The sequence below is a fragment of the Sinocyclocheilus anshuiensis genome, unplaced genomic scaffold, assembly GCF_001515605.1.
Source record: "Sinocyclocheilus anshuiensis isolate Anshui unplaced genomic scaffold, SAMN03320099.WGS_v1.1 scaffold739, whole genome shotgun sequence".
NCBI classification, from domain to species: domain Eukaryota; kingdom Metazoa; phylum Chordata; class Actinopteri; order Cypriniformes; family Cyprinidae; genus Sinocyclocheilus; species Sinocyclocheilus anshuiensis.
In genome coordinates, this window is record NW_015551105.1 from 243,308 (window position 1) to 266,231 (window position 22,924).

At 35.9% G+C, this 22,924-nt stretch overlaps 1 protein-coding gene, 3 long non-coding RNA genes and 1 pseudogene across 4 annotated transcripts; all 5 read right to left on the minus strand.

The window, feature by feature from the left end:
* Positions 1-651: 651 nt before the first annotated feature.
* Positions 652-2,622, minus strand: LOC107662876 (outer dense fiber protein 3-B-like). The gene is made up of 5 exons (XM_016452989.1): positions 2,354-2,622; positions 2,153-2,254; positions 1,950-2,071; positions 1,738-1,878; positions 652-1,161 (listed from the first exon to the last, which is right to left on the minus strand). Exons 1-5 carry the CDS (start codon positions 2,553-2,555, stop codon positions 1,069-1,071), a joined length of 660 nt encoding a protein of 219 aa, XP_016308475.1. The 5' UTR covers positions 2,556-2,622; the 3' UTR covers positions 652-1,068.
* Positions 2,623-6,128: 3,506 nt separating this feature from the next.
* Positions 6,129-11,737, minus strand: LOC107662837 (protein tyrosine phosphatase domain-containing protein 1-like; annotated as a pseudogene).
* A 2,659-nt stretch (positions 11,738-14,396) lies between these two features.
* On the minus strand, positions 14,397-15,973 carry LOC107662859 (uncharacterized). The gene is made up of 2 exons (XR_001631253.1): positions 15,864-15,973; positions 14,397-14,696 (listed from the first exon to the last, which is right to left on the minus strand). It is a non-coding gene; the product is annotated as an uncharacterized LOC107662859 (long non-coding RNA).
* A 704-nt stretch (positions 15,974-16,677) lies between these two features.
* Positions 16,678-17,709, minus strand: LOC107662856 (uncharacterized). Its single transcript, XR_001631252.1, has 3 exons — positions 17,616-17,709; positions 17,378-17,440; positions 16,678-17,153 (listed from the first exon to the last, which is right to left on the minus strand). It is a non-coding gene; the product is annotated as an uncharacterized LOC107662856 (long non-coding RNA).
* An 885-nt stretch (positions 17,710-18,594) lies between these two features.
* LOC107662855 (uncharacterized) lies at positions 18,595-19,327 on the minus strand. The gene is made up of 3 exons (XR_001631251.1): positions 19,225-19,327; positions 18,916-19,003; positions 18,595-18,821 (listed from the first exon to the last, which is right to left on the minus strand). It is a non-coding gene; the product is annotated as an uncharacterized LOC107662855 (long non-coding RNA).
* Between the last annotated feature and the right edge of the window lie 3,597 nt (positions 19,328-22,924).

Sequence of the window (22,924 nt, forward strand, 5' to 3'; positions counted from 1 at the left end):
TACAGTACTGCAGTAAAAAGGTACTGCTTGACTACAAATGTTCAATCCACCTACTCTACAAAAAATAAATAAACCAGAATCATTGTTGTGTTTGAGTGAAGAATGCTTAAAATATTTACCTGACAAACTATATTGTTTGAAGTAAGATTGCATAAGTTTTTCCCAGAGAAAGTGTATTTTATTAAGAAAGACTCACTAAATGTATTATGGCATGAACCAGAAAAACACTGTTTTATATAAAAAAAAAAAAAGTAAAAATAGAACGTAATAATGAACTACTGAACTATCAATGTAAATATTGTTCCTGAATTGTCTGCTTTGGTTTGAGCCAAGCTTAAATTTTCAGATGCTGTTGTATGACTGAAGTGCAAAGTAACAATAACAAAATGACAACAATAAAGTATTTTGATTCAAAGATTTACTTTCTTTCTTGATTTACACAGTAATCAACAGTGCTGTTTGTCAACTCTATGCTATTCCAAAACGTAATGAGCAGACATGCAAAAATTCAGCTTTGCCATCACAGAAATAAATCACATTTTAAAATATATTAAAACCGAACAGTTATTGTAATAATATTTTCACAACATTACTGTTTTTACCGTATTTTTGATCAAATAGATGCAGCCTTGGTAAACGTAAGAGAATTTATATATATTGTATAACTAGTTTTTAATTACTTGTTTTGGCTGTCAATTCTATTTTATTTTTTGGGAATAACCTCCGTGTATGGATTGTAGAGTTGGGGTATTTGGACTCCAACTGCAATTATGACCGAACATGGACTCGAACTTGGTTAAGGATTTGGAATAAACTCTGACTCAATAAGGTGGAGTCAGACCCAGCACTAGTAGATTGTGTCTGTTAAAATGCTAGTCTAGGTAGACTTGGTTAACTTGGTTTTGGAATGGAGTTTATTTCTCATATTGTGGCAACAGCACAAATATGCATCTTGGAGCCTTTTTTACTGAAACACTATTAATTCAAGTTATGTTTTAGCAATATTAAGACCTGATATGGGAGACTGTAGCTTGTTTAACAGAATTCACTAGGACAGCATTGACCCGTTTAATCAGCCCCATCCACAATTATGGGAGCGATGTAATCAGAGTGACGAATTCCAAAGGAATAGCTGGGAGCTTTGGTTCCTGTGAAAGTAACCTGTGGAGAGAAACAATCGGAAACATTTTAGTATACTACTTCTCGTTATTTTAATAGTAGTTTCAGTAGACTGCATTGCGAAGCTAAAAACTACAATTCCAAAGTTTGGTGTTGGTAAGGTTTTTTTTTATTTTTATGTTTTTGTAGTCTCCTATGTTCCTCAAAGCTGCATTTGACCAAAAATACAAAAACAGTAATATTAAGATAAAAAAAAAAAAATAATAATAATATATTTTAAAATGTTACATTCCTGTGATGCAAAGCTAAATTTTCAGCATCATTACTCCAGTCTTCAGTGTCACGTGATCCTTCAGAAATCATTCTAATATGCTGATCTGGTGCTCAAGAAACATTTCTTATTATTATCAATGTTAAACTTTTATTGGAAATAGATGTCATTTGTAACATCATAATGTCTCCACTTCTCACTTTTGATCAATTTAATGCATTCTTGCCGAATAACCATTAACTTAAACTTGTTACAGCACTTACATCCTATTGCTCCTTTGTTTGTTTGATTGCTTCTATTGTCCTCGTTTGTAAGTCGCTTTGGATACTAAATGTAAATGTACAGACCCTTTCTGGATGGTGGGCTCCAGGTCCGGGTTTCTTTGTAATGTCTCCAGGCGTGAAGTTGCGTCCGGTGATGCTGTACTCAGGGGCCTTGTGTTTGTACACGCATGAATCCACCACTTGGTAGGTCCCTGGGCCTGGAGTCTGAGAAAACGAACATCATCTTTGCAAAATACATACAAAGAGGTAAATACTGTAAAATGATGCGTCCACACCTTCCGTAGATCTTCATGGAAGCTGCCGATAGCACTACGACCACCGAAGGAGACGTTTGGGGCAGATGCTTTATTCACAACTCTTGGCCCTAATACTGGGGGAAGCATGTACACAGCTGGACCTGGAGACAAGATAATGCATGAAAGTCACAGGAAATGGACCTGTTCCAGTAGTGTTGCTGTGTAGATCTGTGGGAATCTACCTGGTGTTTGATCATTACGGAACAGTTTAGTCCTTGCAGACAGAGAGAATGCAGGGGCCAAGTAATAGGTGGTCTTTGCTGCATTTTCAGGGGAGTAACTTCCTGAAAGAATAACCAAAAGCCAGCTTAACTTTACTCTGTTCTGCCATGTACTACATTTCAGCACAGCTACAAAGCTTGTGTTTTTGTTGTGTAAAAGACCTGGGCCAGGAGTCTGGAAAGGCTGAATATCCTTGGGTCGGCCATAGACGGAGTACGCAGGGGTTCCATCCCGACCCACCCTGGTGATGTTGGAGGGAACAAGGTAACCAGGACCTGGGGAAGAGTTGGCCTGTAAGCCATGATGACGTGTGCCGAAGCTAAACGCTGGGCCTTTCTGCATCCGCGGGTCGTGGTTGTTCATTCCTGTGTAGTGCACAGAAATGCCTCAAAATCACAGCAGGGCAATGGTTTATCACTTAAAAATAACATTTAGACCAGTCATAAGGGTCCATTTTTCGAAACTGAGATTTATACATCATCTGAAAGCTGAATACATAAGCTTTCCATTGATTAATGGTTTGTTATGATAGGACAATATTTGGCCGAGATACAACTGTTTGAAAATCTGGAATCTGAGGGTGCAAAAAAATCAAAATATTGAGAAAATAGCCTTTAAAGTTGTCCAAATTAAGTTCTTAGCGATGCATATTACTAATAAAAAATTAAGTTTTAATATATTTACAGTAGGACATTTACAAAATATCTTCATGGAACATGATCTTTACTTAATATCCTAATGATTTTTGGCATAAAAGAAAAATCAATAATTTTGACCCATACAATGTATTTTTGGCTATTGCTACAAATATACCCCAGCGACTTCAGACTGGTTTTGTGGTCCAGGGTCACAAATGTGTGTGTGTGTGTATGTGTGTACAGGTTTATATATCCTGGTGGGGACTTAAACCTGACTACACACAGACTCATGGGGACTCGTGTCACGGTGGGGCCATAAATTGTGGTCCCCACGGGTACAAAAGCTTATATCTTAGTTCTGCATTTGATTCAGTTGATCATGCTACCCTTCAAAGGGATGAAGTTGGCATTAGGGGCACGGCACTGGATTGGCTCTCATCATACCTCTCCGATAGATCAGCTAAGGTGATGATTGGACACTCGTCCTCTCCTTCTGCACCGCTCACCTATGGGGTACCTCAGGGGTCCCTCTTGGGGCCTATCTTATTTTGTTTGTATATGCTCCCCTTGGGTTCGATCATGAGGAAATATAATATTTCATATCATTGTTATGCTGACGATAGTCAGATCTACATCCGTCTTAACTCTGATCACTCTTATTCTGACCTTTTTAATTGCTTTGAAGATATTAAAGGCTGGACTGGCAGAAACTTTCTCCAACTAAATGAGAGCAAAACTGAGATTGTTGTCTTTGGACCCCCAGGTGCTGTCTCTGATATCACTATTAATCTAGATTCTATGTCATCAAACATTCATCCTTTTGCTAAAAACTTAGGTGTGATTTTTGACACTGATCTGAAATTTGAAAAACAGATAAGTGCTGTGGTGAAGAGCAGCTTTTTTCAACTAAGGCAAATAGCCTAATTAAAATCTATGCTCTCGTTTAAGGATTTGGAGATAGTTACTCACGCCTTCATCACTTCCAGACTTGATTATTGCAATGTGCTTTATATGGGTCTCAATCATTCATCGCTGAATCGCTTGCAGTTGGTCCAGAATGCAGCCGTGAGGTTGCTGACTGGTACTAAGAGGAGAGAAAGCATTTCTCCTGTCCTAGCATCTCTTCATTGGTTACCGGTGCAGCATAGGATCCATTTTAAGATTTGATTATTTGTGTATAAAGCATTAAATGATCTAGCCCCATCATACTTGTCCGAACTTCTCAGCTATCAGCAATCCTCTCGCTCTCTCAGATCCTCTGATAAACTTTTCTTGCATATACCTCGCTCTCGCTTGAAATTTAAGGGGGATCGGGCTTTTCCTGTAGCCGGTCCTCGACTATGGAACAGCATACCTCTGGACATTAGATCTGCGCCTTCCCTTCCTGTTTTTAAATCCCGCCTGAAGACTTATCTGTATTCCTTGGCTTTTGGACGAAATGTATGTTTGTGTATGTTAATGTGTTTTGTATTGATTATGTGTTTTTGAGTCATTTCTTTTTATTCTCTTAATCTCTATATTTACTTATTTGTATATGTACAGCACTTTGGCATACACTAGCTGTTTTTAAATGTGCTATATAAATAAACTGACTTTGACCTTGACCTATAGCTGACCAGACATGTGTGTGTGTGTGTGTGTGTGTGTGTGTACCAGTTGCCCCTGGCAGAGCATATGTTGGCCCTGGACTGTTATACATTGCAGCGATGGGGCCCCTTGGCCTGTGGGGCCTCCAAGGACCCACCCATACTTCCATAGGTGACATGATGTCTGTTGAAAAACAGATTTTTTTTTTACATAATTACTAAAACTACTTGTTAAATAATAATAATAAAAACTTGAAAAAGTGTTCAAATAATAACACATGAATATCAATCAGCATTTTATCATGCAATGTAGCCTTTAACTTCACTACCCTTACAGATAAGTAGTAGGCTATGGTAGTTTTCTGGAAGTGATGACAGGCAATAACACGTTACCATGACACTTTTTGCTAGTGTAGGCAGCTGCAAAACACTTAATTTGCATTTAGTCTCATTTAATTTTAATTTAATTTAAATGGAATTATCATACAGCTCCGTAACTGGTAACTGTTGCGAGATATGTTTTCTGTAGCAAAAAGCATAAATATAAACAGCAAACGAAGGAAACGAAATAGTAACTTACCGTAAGCGCAAGATATTACAAAGTGCGTGAATTTAATAGACTTTTCGATCTCCAGGTGAGTTTGAAAGAAATGCTCTTTTAAAAATTGATTTAATATTATCTCTTAGATTGTGTTCAGTGCGTTGATGATTTTTAGATGAAAAGTAACTTAAAACGACAAAATTACGATGCTGACTTACAATATCTGCACAAAACTATATTATTGACATATAAAGGTAAAATAATGTAATAAATGTAGTAGCTCGTGAAGAGCTCTAATCAAACTCTCAGCTGCTGCGGCTGTTTTTGATTGTTTAGAATTGTTTCTTTTGAATCTCTATGACGCCGTCTCCATGGAGATTCTTTGATGTCGTTTTCATTGACATTCCAGTGGCTCTACATGCAAATCCAGCTTAATCGTGCAGTACTGTTAATTATTTGACAAATTAAGGTATAACTAAATTCAACAAGTGCTGTCCTTAGAGATATTTCAAATGATAGTTTAATACACACATACTGCATTAGGTTCCTATGTCTTTAGACCGGATTACACTACTTTAAAACACTTATAAAACACATTCAACAATGTTTCAAAGTAACAACCATTAGGTTATATACTAAAAACATATCTAAAGTAAATCAATCAACACTTAATTAGTAAATAAATAAAAAATATTAAAATGAGATTTTTAAGAAATCACAATATATTAGTTTAGAAAGAAGAGAGAACATTTTCTCGAATACACTTTATTATATTTATATTTTCCCATTTGATTTTTGTATTTTGTCTTAGTTTTGTAAAATGTTGTTTGGAAAAATGTATGGAAAACCAATGATGAATTTGAAAATATCTTATGTAAGCCTACTATATATTATGTGATGTGACACTTCCAAAGAAAAAATGTAAATAAATAAATAAATACATTTTAAAGCTAAACATTTCACAAAAATATGTTTTAATTGATACCGCAATACTCTTTTGCAAAAAGGGCTGGAAAAAGTTCATTTTGCAGACACCCCTTGGTTTGATATTTTCTTAACTAATGCAAAAACATTCAGACAGTTTTATACATGATATAATAAGTGTTTAAATATTTAGGAGGAGTAATGTGCACATTGAAATAGAAATCAATAACTCAGAAAAATAGAAATAGAAATCAATAACTCAAAAAAATCAGTCATTCAATTATACCATCAAACAATGGTTCTTTCTATAGATATCTTTATTGGTTTCATTAGTTTAACCACTGCTCCTAGCACTTTGATGGTGTTGTAGTATTTGGGTAGTGGTTGTGTAGGTACTGCTCTCTCATTGTAGCTCTGAGGACCCGTAACAAGATGTTGTTTCTCTCTATCTCCTCTGGATGGCGCTGTTGTAATACAAAATCATGCAAAAGTGACTAAAATACTTCTATTATTTGATTACTATCTCTTTATTTGGGAAAATTAGCACATGTACACACACACTTACTCTTGTTAAAGCTCGAATGAGCCCCTGTAGTATAGCATGTTCAAACTGAGGACATTGAACCGCCACATGACCCACACAGTCCAGCAAACAGCAGATGGTGTGCCGCTGACACTAAAACAACACAGAATTATAATCACATGAAGCTGTACATTGTTGTACAAGTTGTAAATACTGGAATTTGGACAATACTATTTTACTATTTTCTTTCAGTGTATAAGATGTGAAATATGTCATATGTGTGATGCACAAAAAAAAAGTATAACAGAAATGTAAGCAATGTTAAAACTTGTTAAACTGACATTTCTAGGGGTTTTATGCTTACAAAATGCATTCACAAATTGTACATAATACAGTTCAACATCAAACCATGTGTTGTAGTGTGTTCTGTCACAATGAGTTCAGACTTTCACCTTTTGCAGTGAAATAAGGCGGTTTTGCGCAGGCCAGGTTGAGGTCAGCCTCTCTATGTCATCTTTATTGAGAACAGGATCCTGTTACGATAAAGCGCAACAGCTAAAACACTGCATACGAAACAATGAGAAAAACCTTTCTTAAAAGTATAGTTTTTAACAGTTCTTAAGCATGTTATGTTTATGTCTTGTTTTCCAGAATCTATTACTTGCATCATATTGTGTCATAACTACCATAGTGACCACTGACCTTTAGCTTTTCCAGCCAGATCCATAACAGTGTGCTCAGAACATCTGGATCTGTTTCCATGACAAGTGTAGCCCAGCCACATTCACTCAAGTTGAGCTCATCCTGGAGAGAATTAAAACGGGGTAAAATCTCTTACATTAACACGGCATTCACTGACTGAACTCTGTTACTTGACTGAACCTGGGATAAAACAAAATGATATAGCAATTATGAATATCTTTTGGTTACTTAGAAAGTAAGAAATTTGTAAAATATGTAAAAAAAAAAATGTAATTAATTAACTTTTAACAAAACAATGATGGTAAAGTCATGCAGACAGAATAAGGAGACTGCTAGATAAATACGATAAAATGTAAAAGCCAATATGGTTATCTGAGCGATTTTAAAGCAACAAAAAAATAAATTAATAAATTTTAAAAAATAAATGAAAAAAATACAGATTATGTAACATGATAAATACCATGATAAGCATTGCTCTGTATAGGCTATTATATCTGTACAGTACATGCAATCATATGACCAATGAAGTGAACCTTGAAAATATGATCATGCTTTGTATGGTGAAAATAATGTGTTACTGGACCAAAACGTTTTGTCAGTCTTGAAACTAACAAGGGTGTGGATCCAGGAACATATTCTACTTGTCAAAATCAAGTCAAACATGCTTTACCTGCAAAACCACTGCTTTTTTCAATACAGTGTCAAGTGGAAGGCACTGTTGCGCCATTGCTTCAGCGACGGCTCTTGATAATGATGATTGAACTGATGTATGATACTCCAGCCGTAGCTTAAATTAAAACATCCACAACATTTGCACAGATTAGAGGTAATACAAAATAAAAGTTCTCAAAACCCTTCAGGCAGTGATGTAAGAAGCAGAAAAAAATGGTGGATATTTTATTTGATCTCACACTGACCTCGGTGTTTGAGCTGTACTTTAGGTAAGCTTGAGGTTTCTTGGTTGTGCATTTCGTCTTCTTGTTCACCGTCTCATTATGTGAGTGAGGAGCTGATGGTGGATAGGCGCTGCATCTCTCCGTCCCATTGCACTGGTCTGCCATCGGGGTGTGAGGACTCTTTTGGGATTCTGTTGGGATTCTCTGATCTTTTGATGGACCGATTTCTCCATTGCTTCATTTATAGTGTCCACCAGATTTAGGAGAGTAGCGTGACAACATAAAATCCTGGGAGAAACAACAGGATTTCATATGTCATTGTTATGCAGTTTCATAGACTGTGTATGTATATATACTTTATATATATAATTTAGAATGTTATGTTTTTTAATATAAATAAAGGAGAGAAGAGGGAAGGGAAGTATATATTGTTATATATATTATGGTAATGAGAAGTAGGAGTGGCACAGTGCAAATATCTTTATATTTTCATACATGTATATATAGATATATATATATATATATACTCAAAACTTTAAATAATAGTCCAAAAACAAATTAAGCTTTGAGGCTGAAATCCAATATTGGAGATAATAGGGGTGGACTCAATCCTGAATTGATGCATCTGATTAATTCCACTTTATTTGTGTTTCAGAATATATTTATTTAGTAAAACTTTATAATATGGTCCTACATTTGTTAATGCATTAACTAACATTAACTTACAATGAGCAAAACTTTTGTTACAGCATTAAACTTTTTTCGAATATTACTTTATAAAAATACAACTGTTAACTGTTAGTTCATATCGGGTCCATTATAATATTAATATTTAACATTAGTAAATGTTGAAATCAGTATTGACCTAGATTAATAAATGCATTAGAATTATTTCCATTGTTAGTTCATGTTAACTAATATAGTTAACTAATTTTAACAAATGGCACCTTATTGTGACGTGTTACCATTTATTTTTATTTTCTAAAATTTCAGAATACAGCAAATTTGCTGAAAACTGATTGGTTCTCACCTCGATGATAGTAATCTTGCTGAGATCTGACTCGCTGTAGCTTCGCTTGTTTAGAAGGACGTCTCTCTTCCTCTCCAAGAACCCAAATGGCTCGTCCCAGGACTCGCAGGAGTACGCTCTGCATGAACCTCTCCTTTCCTTCAAAGCAGGCAGGTTTCTCTTCAGAAGTGTCACCTTCACTGCCTTCTTCAGAGCCAAAATGTTCAGCCTCTTCTCCAGTTCTCTCTGGACCTCTGGAGGACTGGGAGCCCCCTGGGTGAGAGTGATCAGCATGCTGCAGAGGATGTGCAGGATCTTGGGAGTGTGTTTGAGGGTTCGGGCCTCGTCCTCGTGCAGCAGAAGGACCTGACGCAGGAGATACTGCCAGAGACTGAAGGAGGAACCGTGGCGCATGTTCAGACATTGGTATTGGGCCAGCTGAGAGCCCACCAGCCGTGCGAAATCAAACACCAGATTGATCTGGGATCGCGTCTGGATTGAGCGAGGCCTTTTGATCCGAACATAGTGGACAGCTTCACTAGCACTGATTCGACAGGTGTAGACCAGATAACATGCGATAAGAACACCTGTAACGCAGGGCAGATATTAAGGACTTCACTCAAATAGTATATCACTAAATTTAGACTTAAAGTAATAATGCATGAGTTGCAACTTGCCTGTCCTTCCCAGTCCAGCATTGCAATGAACAGCCACCTTTCCTTCCTGCACAGAGAAGGCCAAAACCTTCACGGCATCCAGCATCCCCTCCAGAGACGACACACCAAAATCAGACATCCCAAAATTATAGAAGTAAACTGTCAGACAAAAAGGAACATGATTCAATAATTCACCAGTTAATTTATTGCTGAACATTCAGGTATATTTAACCTCAACATAAAAAGATAAATTTAAAAAAAAAGAAAAAGATATTGTATTTTGCATGGCATGGAGAAAAAGAGCATTCATATTTGTAGGACCAATACATATATGTTTCCATTGTGACATGATAATATATATTAAATATGATAATATACGCAAAGCATAGATTTATTTAAAATAAATTAACTTGCATTAAATTGTTCAAAATTATATATAAATGCTGTTTCTTACTTTCTATTCACCAAAGAATCCTGAAAGAAAATGTATCACAGTTTCCACAAAAATATGAAGCAGCACAACTGTTTTCAACAGTTGATGATAAAAAGAAATGTTTCTTGAGCAGCAAATCAGCATATTATACTGATTTCTGAAGGATCATGTGACACTGAAGACTGAAGTAATGATGCTGAAACTTCAGCTTTGCATCATAGGACTAAATTACATTCTAAAATACAAGCTTAAGCAAAACATTAAAAAACCTGACTAACCTCAGACTTTTGAACAGTAGTGTATTTAAAACTTGATATGGTAATGAGAGTTAGGAATGACACAATGCAAAACATCTTCAATTTCTTATATCATGTTTCAAAGTATTATTAATTTTCTTTTATTAGGTTTTTTATTCTAGGGTGTACTATGAAACAGACATGTGCTTGATAGATTTTGCAAGAGGTTCACACTATTATTAGAAGTTCAGTTTATGAAAATTCATGACTTTGGCTCACTTTGGCTGTCCATAAAGATCTGAGGTGAATATGTGAACCCGCTGCCAGGGTCCAGAGGAGGGCCGCAGTGAGCATGTTCCCCGGGGAGCTGCATATTAATGATGGATTTAATGTTCAACCTGAAAGCAAGTACACAAGCGTACACACACTGTCACTTATTAACCAGAAACACCACCCCTCCCTCCCTCACTGCAGAGTGTAAGTAAATATTAAACATCTTTTAAACAAAGACTGTATTAAATAACACTCACTGTTTGAACTGCTCTATGATGCAGTATCTCTTGATGAGATATGTAGAAGGTCGTGCCAACACAATAATGTCATCGGTCACCCTAAATACAAAGTGATAAACACATGCAGTGAATATATACATGGCTATTTTCGTAAGGCAAAGAAACAGGAAAAACCTTATATTAAACAGTTTTAAAGGAACAGTTTCTCATTCTCACTCACATTCAGTTCAAATCTGACAGGTTTAATGCCATTGGTTCTCTCACATATTTGTGACCCTGGACCACAAAACCAGTCATAAGGGTCAATTTTTCGAAATTGAGATTTATACATCATCTGAGAGCTGAATAAATACGTTTTCCATTGATTAATGGTTTGTTAGGATAGGATACAATATTTGGCCGAGATCTCTGGGCCAAAATCTGGAATCTGAGTGTGCAAAAAAAAATCAAAATATTGAGAAAATAGCCTTTAAAGTTGTCCAAATGAAGTCCTTAGCAATGCATATTACTAATCAAAAATTAAGTTTTGATATATTTACAGTAGGAAATTTACAAAATATCTTCATGGAACATGGAACTGTAGACCTCACCAGCTGGAGAAGACACCTTTAATGGCCTGTTGGCTCGTGCTCCAGCACGCCGGGCCCTCATATCGGCAGTCTCTCCCCCCACAGGCGAACAGACAGATTATTTTAGAGGGAATAGCCTTCATTAGACTCTCCCTGGCTTGAGAATATGATGGTCTGGGCACTGGAACCTGCGGCGTCATGGAGGACAGGAGAGGAAAGGAGAGAAATTAACAGCAAATGACTGGTTCTATATGCAGTAATGGCTTAACAATTAGCAGGCCACTTGGGATGAGCTGTGCATTGGGAAATCAGCTGAGGAATACTATAGACAGAAATATGGCAAAGAGATAGAAAACATGCAGTCAGTGACAAAACAGTCAAATTCCACCTATACTAAATACCAACATGTCAAGAAATTTATCAAAATAACAGTAGGGCAGTCAAGCTAACACACAATAATTAATAACTGCGTCGTCGCCATGTTAGCTGACCTACATTTGAAGCCTGTTGATATATCCACGGCTCTGTACTTTTATTTATTGATAATTCTGCCAGACAAAAACTGACTTATCCATGTGGCTCCATCCAAAGAAAGGGTTAAATGTGACATGATTACATGTAGATTCCATAATAAACATGTAGAGAGAATCTAAAATGGCTATGCTGCATACAGAAACATGTTCATGCCTCAAAGCTGACCCAGCGATTGGTGTCTAATCCTTATTAAGTGTCATAAACATATTACTGGATAGACATTCACGATTCATAGTAAGCCTAATTATATAACACTCTCTGGGTCTGGCAGTCTGTACATACAATAAAAAAGCAAAGTTTTCTTTGGTCTAAATTAAATAAGTCAGAGTTGTGGGCCATTAAGAATTTAGTTAAGAAAGCCTTAAATTTGAATTTACGTGAAATTGGAAATAAATTTCCAAGAAATTAATTTAACTGCTGTAATAGATTTCATTTTCAGTATCAAAACAATACACAACATTTGGGATATTTCCAGAAAATGTTAGTTGATATTAATAATTATTAACCCCTTAATTGTCACTCACATTTTTGAATATAGACATGAAAGTGCACTATCCAAACTTACATTTTTATCATTCATCAATGAAAATATTTTGTAACATGATTTTGATCATCGCAACGTCTGATTTTAAAATGGTTTTTAAAGGATGAATTTTGAGATTTTACGTTTTCAATTAATATATAATTTCTGATGATTTCTAAAGTGTGATAAAGAAAAAGGCCACGAAGAAGACTTTTTGTGACAAAGGTCAGAAAGTAATCTATTACTTTTTCTACATAATTTTTAACAAAAAACAGTGGTAAAATATCTATTTAGGAGTCTTAGACCTTTCCAACGATATATAGTTTGTCATGATTAGATTAGGATTTAATTGTAATATAGTGAAGTAAATGTAGTTAAGAGGTTAATGTTTAAAATGCCACAAGCATTAATAGAATTTTTTTATTTGTCACCTGAGATTTAATTTATACCCAGTATTTTTCAGTAAATTTATAAATGACCAGTGTTGTTATTGTTAACTAAAGCTGAAAAATTAGTTAGTTAAATTAGTTAGTTAAATAAAAATATATTTTTAAAAAATGAATAAAAATGACAAAAGCACATAACAAAATCATTATAACTTAAACTAAAATGAAAACTGAAAATCCTATTTTAAAAATCCAATTAAAAATATTAATAAATACTATAATAGTATAAAATATACTGAAATTGTCTACATTTTATGGACCATAATTGCTCTAATTTACCCCAAAGTCTTCAAAATATAGCCATAACACATGCCACCTTGGGAAATATTAAACTAGAGATTGGCTCCATCAGGGAAGAAAAAAACTCACACAAAATATGTTTTTCACAGCATGTAGTACTTTATTTAGGGGGAGTTTATCGTGTAGCTCATTAGAAAGCGATACATTTAGGCAGACGAATGCACAGAAATCCATCTGCATTCATGACATTTCTAAGAACATCATTGTAAAACTAAACAGATCACTTGCTAAGGACCCCCTTGCCACATAACCAAGAAAACAATGAGTGCTCAATAGGATATGAGGGCCTTTGATGTTGTGTCGCATCTATTGGGCTTCATTTCTGGCTAGACCTTTATAGGTCCTTTGATTAGGACCTTGTTCTGTATGAGATCGTGTCTCATTATACAGTAGGAACGTTACCTATGTTGTGTAACTTTTGTTCAACAGCACTGCGATAACACCTGTGCGTGAAGTTTAACAGTGTGTCATATTGTGTAGTGTTCGTAAGATATCTGAACCAGTGGATTCAACCTAGTCAGCACAACCTGCAGAACCGGTGTGCCTGTGAACCCTATTCTGGTGAACATGTCATCTCGCTCTGATCACGCTCTCTATGGCTGAGTGGCGTTGACGTGGCATCAAAAAGAGGTAAAAGAACATTTCAAATAAAAAAACAGTGGACTTTTATCTCTGACCTTGATCCGCTGCTCCAGAAACCTTCTGCTAGTTTTACTGGAGAGCAATTTGGACCAAGCAGCCATAGTCTGGATGTATCTTTTCAACAAATACACTTGGGCTTCAAAGGGGCATGACCTCCCAGTAAATAAGTGAGCAACATGCATCCATTAGTACATCTTCAAAATGCCCATCCAGCCCATTTTCTGTTTGTATCTTAATGGATTGTTGACTACTGTAGACTTTTGCAGAAACAGTCAGTCCTGCGTTGGAGTCATGTGCGTTGCTCGATGGCACAATGGTGATTGAGGACGATTGTGATCACAGAAAAAACTGGCTCACATCTTCCAACCTCTGGACCAGCAGCTCTGTAAACATCAGGGATCACCTCTCCATGAACATTTCGTTCTTCTCTCCATGGTTTCTTCAGGGTTGCACAAACAGACAAGCAGAGCCGTTCTGAAGAAAAGTGATGGTGCTGCCACTGCACAGCGGAAAGGTTGCGAGTTCCATCGCTTCCATGGAGGAATCATGGTCTACGTGTCAAGTTTGCCATGGACACACATGGCGTGGGAGGTACTTGGGTTGCGACATTTGTCACAACTGAAGCTGTGTGATTGCTTTGGCTGCTGCTGGCTTGTATCAGCAATTGCACACAGTTTGTTTGATCCAGCGTGCTATTGGGTCTTTCTCAACACTGGCTGCATCAAGGTCTGGAGCAGTTGTCTACCCTTGGCAGCAGACACTTACTCCAGCACCTCCATCATCTTCTTCATCATCGTCGTTGTCATCCCCTTCATCACTCCCCTCGGATAAGATCTGTTGATGGAGAAAAACATTGTTGCTCAAATAGATAGACGATAATAAAATGTTGACTTTATATTTTAACATATTGAGTTAAATTAGGGTCTTTTTGCTTTGACTCAGTTACGTTGAATTTACGTGTTTTTTTGGCACAATTATGTTTTATTGACCCAGCCACTTTTTTAAAAGTTATGTTAGTTTATCAAGTTTAGTTTGAATATCTTTATAAAAGTAAGGTCAGTACCAAAGTTAATGTTCATTTAACCTAATTTGGCTTATTTTTTTAGTTCAACCAAATATAATAATTAATTTATTTCAGTTGTTCATTGCAACCATATCAAAATGCCAAAGAATTCTAAAACATAAAATAGTAAATATGAAATTTATGAAAACACACCTTCCATATAACACACTTTATTTTATTTTATTTTATTTTATTTTATTTAGGACTGTGCATTAAAGAAAAACTGCAATATATATTCATGAACCTTAAATGTCTTATTTTTAAGACATTAAAAATGTGTTGTTTTTTTTTTTTTGGGGGGGTGCATTTTCTCATATAATACATAGCTACTTGATTAATAAATAAATAAATGGTGATATTGATTTCAGATATTATTTTATTATTTTATTATCTTACTTTCAGATTATCAATTTATATATAGCAAGTTTGTTTAAGTTTGCCACCCATCCTTTACCCTGAGGAAACTGGCACACCCTCTTACATTAACACATTCTCTACAGAGGTGGGTGAATATAGAACAATAGCCTGAACTTAAGGTGCCATGCACAAACTAAGAGTTAATGTTTAACTTAAAATACAGTACAGTTCAAATATAATATAATAGCAGATGCCCTTACCACAGTATCAATACAAGACACATTAGTACATACGTCCTTAAAAGTATTTTATCTGCAGTGACGCTTGCAATAACCTTATCTGTCTATTATCCTCAATCTATCTATAAATCTATCTAAAGATGAGTTCATACATACATGGATGATTTAGATTAAGTGATACTGCAACTTAATGTCAACCTAAAACCATACTTAAATGTGTGTTTCGAAATAGTTGCTGGACTAAAAATGTGCATTCTTGATAGTTTGCAATAATAATAATAACATTTTACCTTATACTTATATTTTTCTTGAAGGGAATCATTTAAAAAAAAAAAGCCTTACCATGCTGATGATTTGTTCAAGGTTCAGAGCAGCGTAGTGCAGTTCATTTGAAGTGGATCTTCATCTGTTACTTATACTCTTCACAGAAACTGTTCACACCTCCTCAAAGAACACAACTATGCAGCAGCCAGTCCGGTGCAGACACATTAGATGAGATCTTTTCACAGAAACGAAAGTGAAAGTTAAACTTTGCTTGCGAGGGATTTCAGATGTTCTCAGTTATATCATTTATCGTGTAATATTTCAGATACAAACGTTTAAGCCACATTATAATGTAAGATAAGAAATGAATGACAGCGACACATGTGAGGAAGTTTTGATCATGTTTGGCCTCTTGGTTATACTTATGTCAAATCTATGCAATGCTTTTGATTGTTTTGCACAAGACCTTGCATGTGTATTTTATACTTCTGGTCACAATTTACAAAATTCCATTTGTTCACATTCGTAAACTACATAAGTTAACATGAACTATCAGTGATAAATACTTCTAAAGCATTTATTATTAATGTCAATTTCAAAATTTACTACATTATTAAAATAAAGAGTTGTATCTTGAGTTGTATAGTTGTATGTTAACAAATATTAATAAATACTGTAACAAATGTATTGCTCGTTGTTAATTAATTGGACCTTGTTGTAAAGTGTTACAACATACATTCTTATATATACTTTGTTTCACCACTGATTTATTTATTTATTTTTTCTACATTGTCTAAACAATCTTGTTGGCCTACTGTAAGAAGTGCTATAGTTAGTAAATTCATCATCAAACATTGGCAGATAAACAAAAATAAACACAGTACAATATGAATTTTTGTTGCAGGTTTTACTATTTTTATTTCGATTTTTTTTTTTTTTTTCATTTTTTCCGGGGCTTGTTGTTTTATCAGCTGGGCCCCGGACCAACTGAACCAAGCAATGCAGAAACCAAAGGTTTCACCAAAAATTCGCTTCTTCACTTCACTTTACATTTGTAGCATTATTCATGAGTCAGCAACGTGTTAAAGAGGTTTCTTGGTTCAGTTTTGGCATCACATTCATTGGTTTTTTTCTAGTCGGTTCTTGGCTTTGTAGCATTTGTCGGAAACTTGAGGCTTTACGCGCGGATCGTCAGGCATCACAGCAGTGATAGGCTTGGCAGACTGCGCAGGCCTCTGCACATCTGGACACCAGCACAAAACAAAGATTGAGACTCATGCAAATGAGTTTCCCCTCTGAATGGCGCTGTGTCAGATGACCCCGCCCCTGGCAGCAAGGATTTACATGACCTCCGCCTCCTTCATGATGCTAGAACAAACAACAAAACCATTCAGCTACAGGAGATGTAGATGGTGTCAAAATATCAATTATATAACAACTGTATAACCATATAACTTATTATATAACAATATTACTGAATAATGCATTTGAATGTAATCACTGGAAATAACACTGTAAGGTTTATGTTTACAGTAGTACCCAGTCTTTTACAGTAGCTCAAAAAAAGTCGGAAAAACATCCAATATACTCACACATTAGTGCTACAAGACCAGTCAAGTTTCCACAGCGTCTCCCACAGAGGAAACACCGTAGACCTGTTAAGATGATTCAGTTTCCAGGTTACACAGTGACAAAACAGCAAAATAAAATCTGCATGACAAAATCATTTAATTGCGATGATTGAAAACACTTTATGAAATCTTTAAGGAAATACATTTTTATAATAAAGTAATAATTATGGGAAATTTTCTCTGTAACTAGTTGTCTTACCTTGTTGATCTGGCAGCAGAAGGATCTGGTCATGGAAAGGACAGATCAGTGTGACTCTCTGTAATTTATACTAGTACACTGTTCCCACCCTCAACTGATCTGGGAACAGCTGTTGGCCATATGTTTTCATATGTTTCATTTTCTCAGTAAGTTTCTGATCTTCTCTCGGCCCGTCCCTATACAGGAAGGCTTTGTTGTTGTTCCATGGTGAATGACACAGCATTTTTGTTTGAGCCTTTTAAACGTCCACTAAAATGAATCATTCAGTAACACTTTACCATAAGGTTCCATTCGTTAACATTAATTAGCATGAATTAACAATTAAGACGACTTCTACATAATTTAAGTTGAGATCAGCAGGATTTCTGTGGTATCAGGTTTGGTTTACTTTCGATTCTGCTCTTGGTTTCTCGTTCTCAAACCTCATTATGCTGAATTATGGGCAAGGCTAGAAGGATAATGTTCATGAATGTGAATGATAACACGTCATCAACTTGTTTAAAAACTCAGATTAGATCAATTATTTTTAAAGAAACAGTTCATCCAACTATTATGAATTAATTTTTCGGTGGAACACAAAGTAGGATTTTGGGAAATGTTTGGGGAGGTGGGTTCCAATAAAAATGAAAGTCAATGGGGAACAAATGTGGTTGGATCCCATTGACTTTCAGAATATATTCTTTTATGTTCCACAAAAGAAAGTCATACAGGCTTGGAACGACATGAGTCTGAGATAATAATGAAAATCTCCTTTACCTTGTTATTCTTTAAAAAGAGTTTCATAACTTGAATAAAATAAAACACAGACATTAATTTCAGTTTCAGGTTTTTCCATTTTTATTAATTTTTTTGGAAAGAGTTGCACTCAGCCTTCATTAAAACAAAACAAAAAACAGGTTGGTTTCACAGCAGGCCATCCTCATCACCTGCCAACCAAGCAACAGACAACCAGAAACCGACCAAAGGGGAAAAAGGGGGGTTTAAGGGTAGTAGTCGGCTTCAGTTTTCTTGTTTGTGTGATTTGTTTGGTTGCTTCTAGTTTTCTGGTGCTTTGTCAGCGGGTCATAGACCTGGCGCTGTTCACTTCAGGTCCACTGGACCCCGGCCAGAGATCCAGTGTTGCCAGAGAATGCACTAGAACAGGGCAGTGGACCCGAGTGCCCGAATCCCTTGGCAGTTGGGTTCTCCTCCTCTCCTCCTCAAAATCTAAACACAGAATGATCATCACATTATTATATCTAAAGTTCAAAGATACAGGACTGATCTAATAATAATTTAAAGTGAAAGATAGCCTACTTACAAAATAATAAACGCAAGCATCGGCACAATGCCAAAGAGATCCTTAGGCAGCGTGACGTCTCAACTCGTGTGCAGTCATCTAGTGGCAGCTAAAATTGAGAGGAATTGAAAAAAGATCTGTTTTGTAAAATGGATTGTACATTTTATTTGACAAATGGGTGGTGGTTTTATTCAATACGTTACACGAGCACAACTTCCTTATTGCGTATAGCCAGTAAAGAGATCACAGAAAAAGATACATTATTTAAAAAGTATGTGATCATTACTGCTCTCAATTTTAAAAGTCAAATAAACAGCTAGGATCACTCACCAGTCTGCACACTAGATCACAGCATACAAGCTGTCCATCTCCGCTCCATATCAGACAAGAGTCTGCAGGATAGAAAGGAGGGGTCTCTGTTTCCTCTCGCTTAAATACTCTAACACTTCCTCAGTGAACTCCTCCCTCTCCTCATCAGATTCGGTTTCTCAGTAAAGTGAAAGCTACAGTAGGGACTTGTCTAAAGACGTTTTTATTGTGATATTTCATTACATTTCTGTTTACTTTTTTTTTTCATGGTAATGTTTTAATCTGTTGGTCCCCCAACCAACAGAAACCGAGCTCACAAAAAGGTTCAAAACCGCAAATAATAAAATAACATTCAGAAAGACAAAAAAAAAATCGTCATTGTATAACTAAACAAAACACTTCCAAACAACCCCTTACCACATAACCAATAACTCAGTAGTATAAAGCGGTGGTTCTTAACTCTTATTTGGTGGACCCACTGCTCTGTACATTTTGTATGTCTCTTCTACCTGACAGCTGACACACTCATTTCAGTTCATGGATCTCTCTCTCTCTTAACGAGCTGATGATTTGAATCAGGTGTGTTAAATAAGGAAGCCATTCAAAATGTGCCGAGCGGTGGGCTCTTAGGACTGGAGTTGAGAGCCGCTGATAGAAAGTATCTGATGTCAAATCTTCAGAATGTTAGAGGCTCTACTTTGGGCTGTAGACCTAAAAGTCCTTTGATTCAGACTGTGTTCTGTAAGAGATCATTTCTTATTACAGTTACTGTAAGGCACATTGTGTGACTTTTGTTCAACAGCACTATAATAACTCCTGTATGCAGGAATCAGCAGTGTGTCATATTGTGTTATTAAGATATCTTAACCAACAGATTCAACTAAGTCTGGTGTCTGTGAAGCCTATCCTGGTTGCAATAAATTAAAAAATGTAAAACAAACAAAAATAAACGCATAACAATAATTAACTTTTATTTTGGAATTTTGCTATTTTATTCACTTATTTTTTCAGGGCTTTTTCTTTTATCAGCTGGGCCCCAGACCAGCCGAACCAAGCAAGGCAGAAACCAAGGTTTCACCAAAAAAGGCACAGGAAAATATACTTTATTTGTTTCATATTTATTTAAGTGTCAACAAAGTGTCAGAGAGCTTTCTTGGTTCACCTTTAGCATTATGTGCATTGGTATGTTTTGGGGTTTTTTTCTGGTTGGTTGTTTGCATTAGACTTCAAACAAGATTGAGATTTCATAATAGATTTGAAATGTCATAGTAGACTATACAGCTCGTGGTAGACTTTCACTGTAAACTAGACAGTGCGTAGTAGACTTTCATCGTAAACTAGAAGGCTTGTAGTAGACTTTCATCGTAAACTAGAAGGTCTGTAGTAGACTTTCATAGTACAGTAGATTTTCACTGTAGACCGGACAGTTCATATAGACTTGAAACTTCATAAGACTTCAGATTTTGCATTAGACTTCATATGAATGTTGAAACTATAAGTACTTCAAAGGAGACTCAAGACTTCACATAATATCCCAGACTGCACAGCATTGAGGTGCTGGCCTCTGCACATCTGGACACCAACGCAAAACAAAGGTAATAGATCCTCTGAATGGCGCTGGGCCAGATGACCCGCTTCTGGCAGCAAGGTTTTACATGTACTCCTCCTCCTTCATGATGCTAGAACAAACAGTAAAGCCATTTAGCTGTTGGAAATGCAGACAGTTTTAAATAAAGTAGCAATAATATTCTTATTATAGCATTTTTAAGTAAGCTTCACAAGGCAAAAATACAACAGAAAAAAAACATATAAAAGTAAACAAAGTAAAACCAAAAGGTATTCTGACAAATTATAAGATTTATATATACTAAAACAAATTGATTAATATCAATTATATGACCTTTAACAAAAGATATAACAAAGTAATGTACAGGGAAGGTTTGCTATACTTTCTTGGGGAATGGTATAGTTTTCTCTTTTTTTTGAGCCTTTTAAACATCCACTAAAATGAATCTCGGTCACTCTTATCTCTAGAAATGTAGATGGGGAAACTTGAGTGTAACATGATGCTTACCTTGTGACTACTGTTAGTAAATAATCCATGCTGTTTCTTTCTTGCATGAATCTCTTGCGAATATTTTTTGGGTAATGAGTAATACCCATTCATTTCCTATGGCAGTCATTTCGGACTGCAAAAATTATTTTTTTAAATTTTTTTATTATGTCCATGTTTTTGTGTACATGCGCGTGTATCTTACATAGCTAGTGCCATCAAAGTCACAAAGTAGAACAAATCCTGCTATGTTTTGCCCTTGGAAACAGGATCTCCATCTCCTCTATGTAACGAAACAATCAAAAAACATCAAGATCGCCAAATGGGATTGCAGATGATAACAATTATATAGCAATTTATAAATTATGTACTTAATGTACATTTCACTTGTGTATCTTAAGGTCTGATTGCCTCCTGTAATTTATAATTTAACAGTACCTCACCTGTGATGTGGGCAGATCTTGCCCTGGAAAGTCCTGGAAGGATCTCCACAACCAAATCTAGTCATGATTGATAAGAGACAAACACACGCAACAGGGCAGCTCCAGTGGTATCAGTGACGTTTACAGCTGTGGTTGCGTGAATGGTGACAAATAACTTCTGTTCTGCTCTTAGTTTCGGTTTCACAGTATGTTTCTCACTGCATGCACTAAACATACTTAGTTGTTTTTTATGACTTGTACCCTTTATGAAGAGGGATGGGTGGAGTACATCATAATATTATTTAAGCCCTTTACCAAATTTACTAAATTTGCAAAATGCACATAATTTATAGTGAGCACAGCTCACTTTATCCTAGCTTCTCGAAAATTGACAATAGCCCATGTAATTACTTACACAGTGCAAGTAGTTCAAACACCACTCAGTATGCATATACTGTAATATGTATGTACACACATACACATACAAAGTGACGAGTTAAAAAAAATGACGTGACAAGTAGCCAAGTATGGTGTCCATACTTGGAATTTGTGCTCTGCATTTATCCCATCCAAGTGCACACACACAGCAATGAGTAGTAAACACACACACGACTGAAGTTGTTAATTCCATGTGCCATCTGCTGGATTGATGCAGTAGTGCAACTTACAACTTATAGTACAACTGAGATATTTTCTCATTTGTCTGTTATTGAGAAAATTATGATGAACATGAACTCTCGAATGGGTGAAAACACAAATCAATGACTATTGTTTGTTTCCCAAAAGTGGGACACCTGAATTTAAATTCTGCATTTAAGGAGCAAAATAGATTGATCACATTCAACACAATAAGTTCATGATTATGTTTTATTCTAAAACAACATCATACATATAATACACAAACAAATTTGTCATGATAATAGGGTAAAATAGATTGTATCTGTTACACATCAGTTTAGGAAAGCAAACCATTTCAACCAGACATGGAATTCATCAATACATTAAATCTTCATTCAGACTCAGACATAAAAAATGGTAAGCTCAAGAAACACGCCTGAGCGAAACATTTCACATGGCATGACGAACATAAAACACGTCAATCGATTTCAACTTTAAATTATAATGGAAAGAGCTTCATTGCATCGTTGTAGCTAAAGAACATCATGTTCCCTTGAACTCTGACCTTAAGTAAAACCAGTGTTCTGGGTCACTCAGACAATGGATTTTGGGGGGGGGGGGGGGCCAA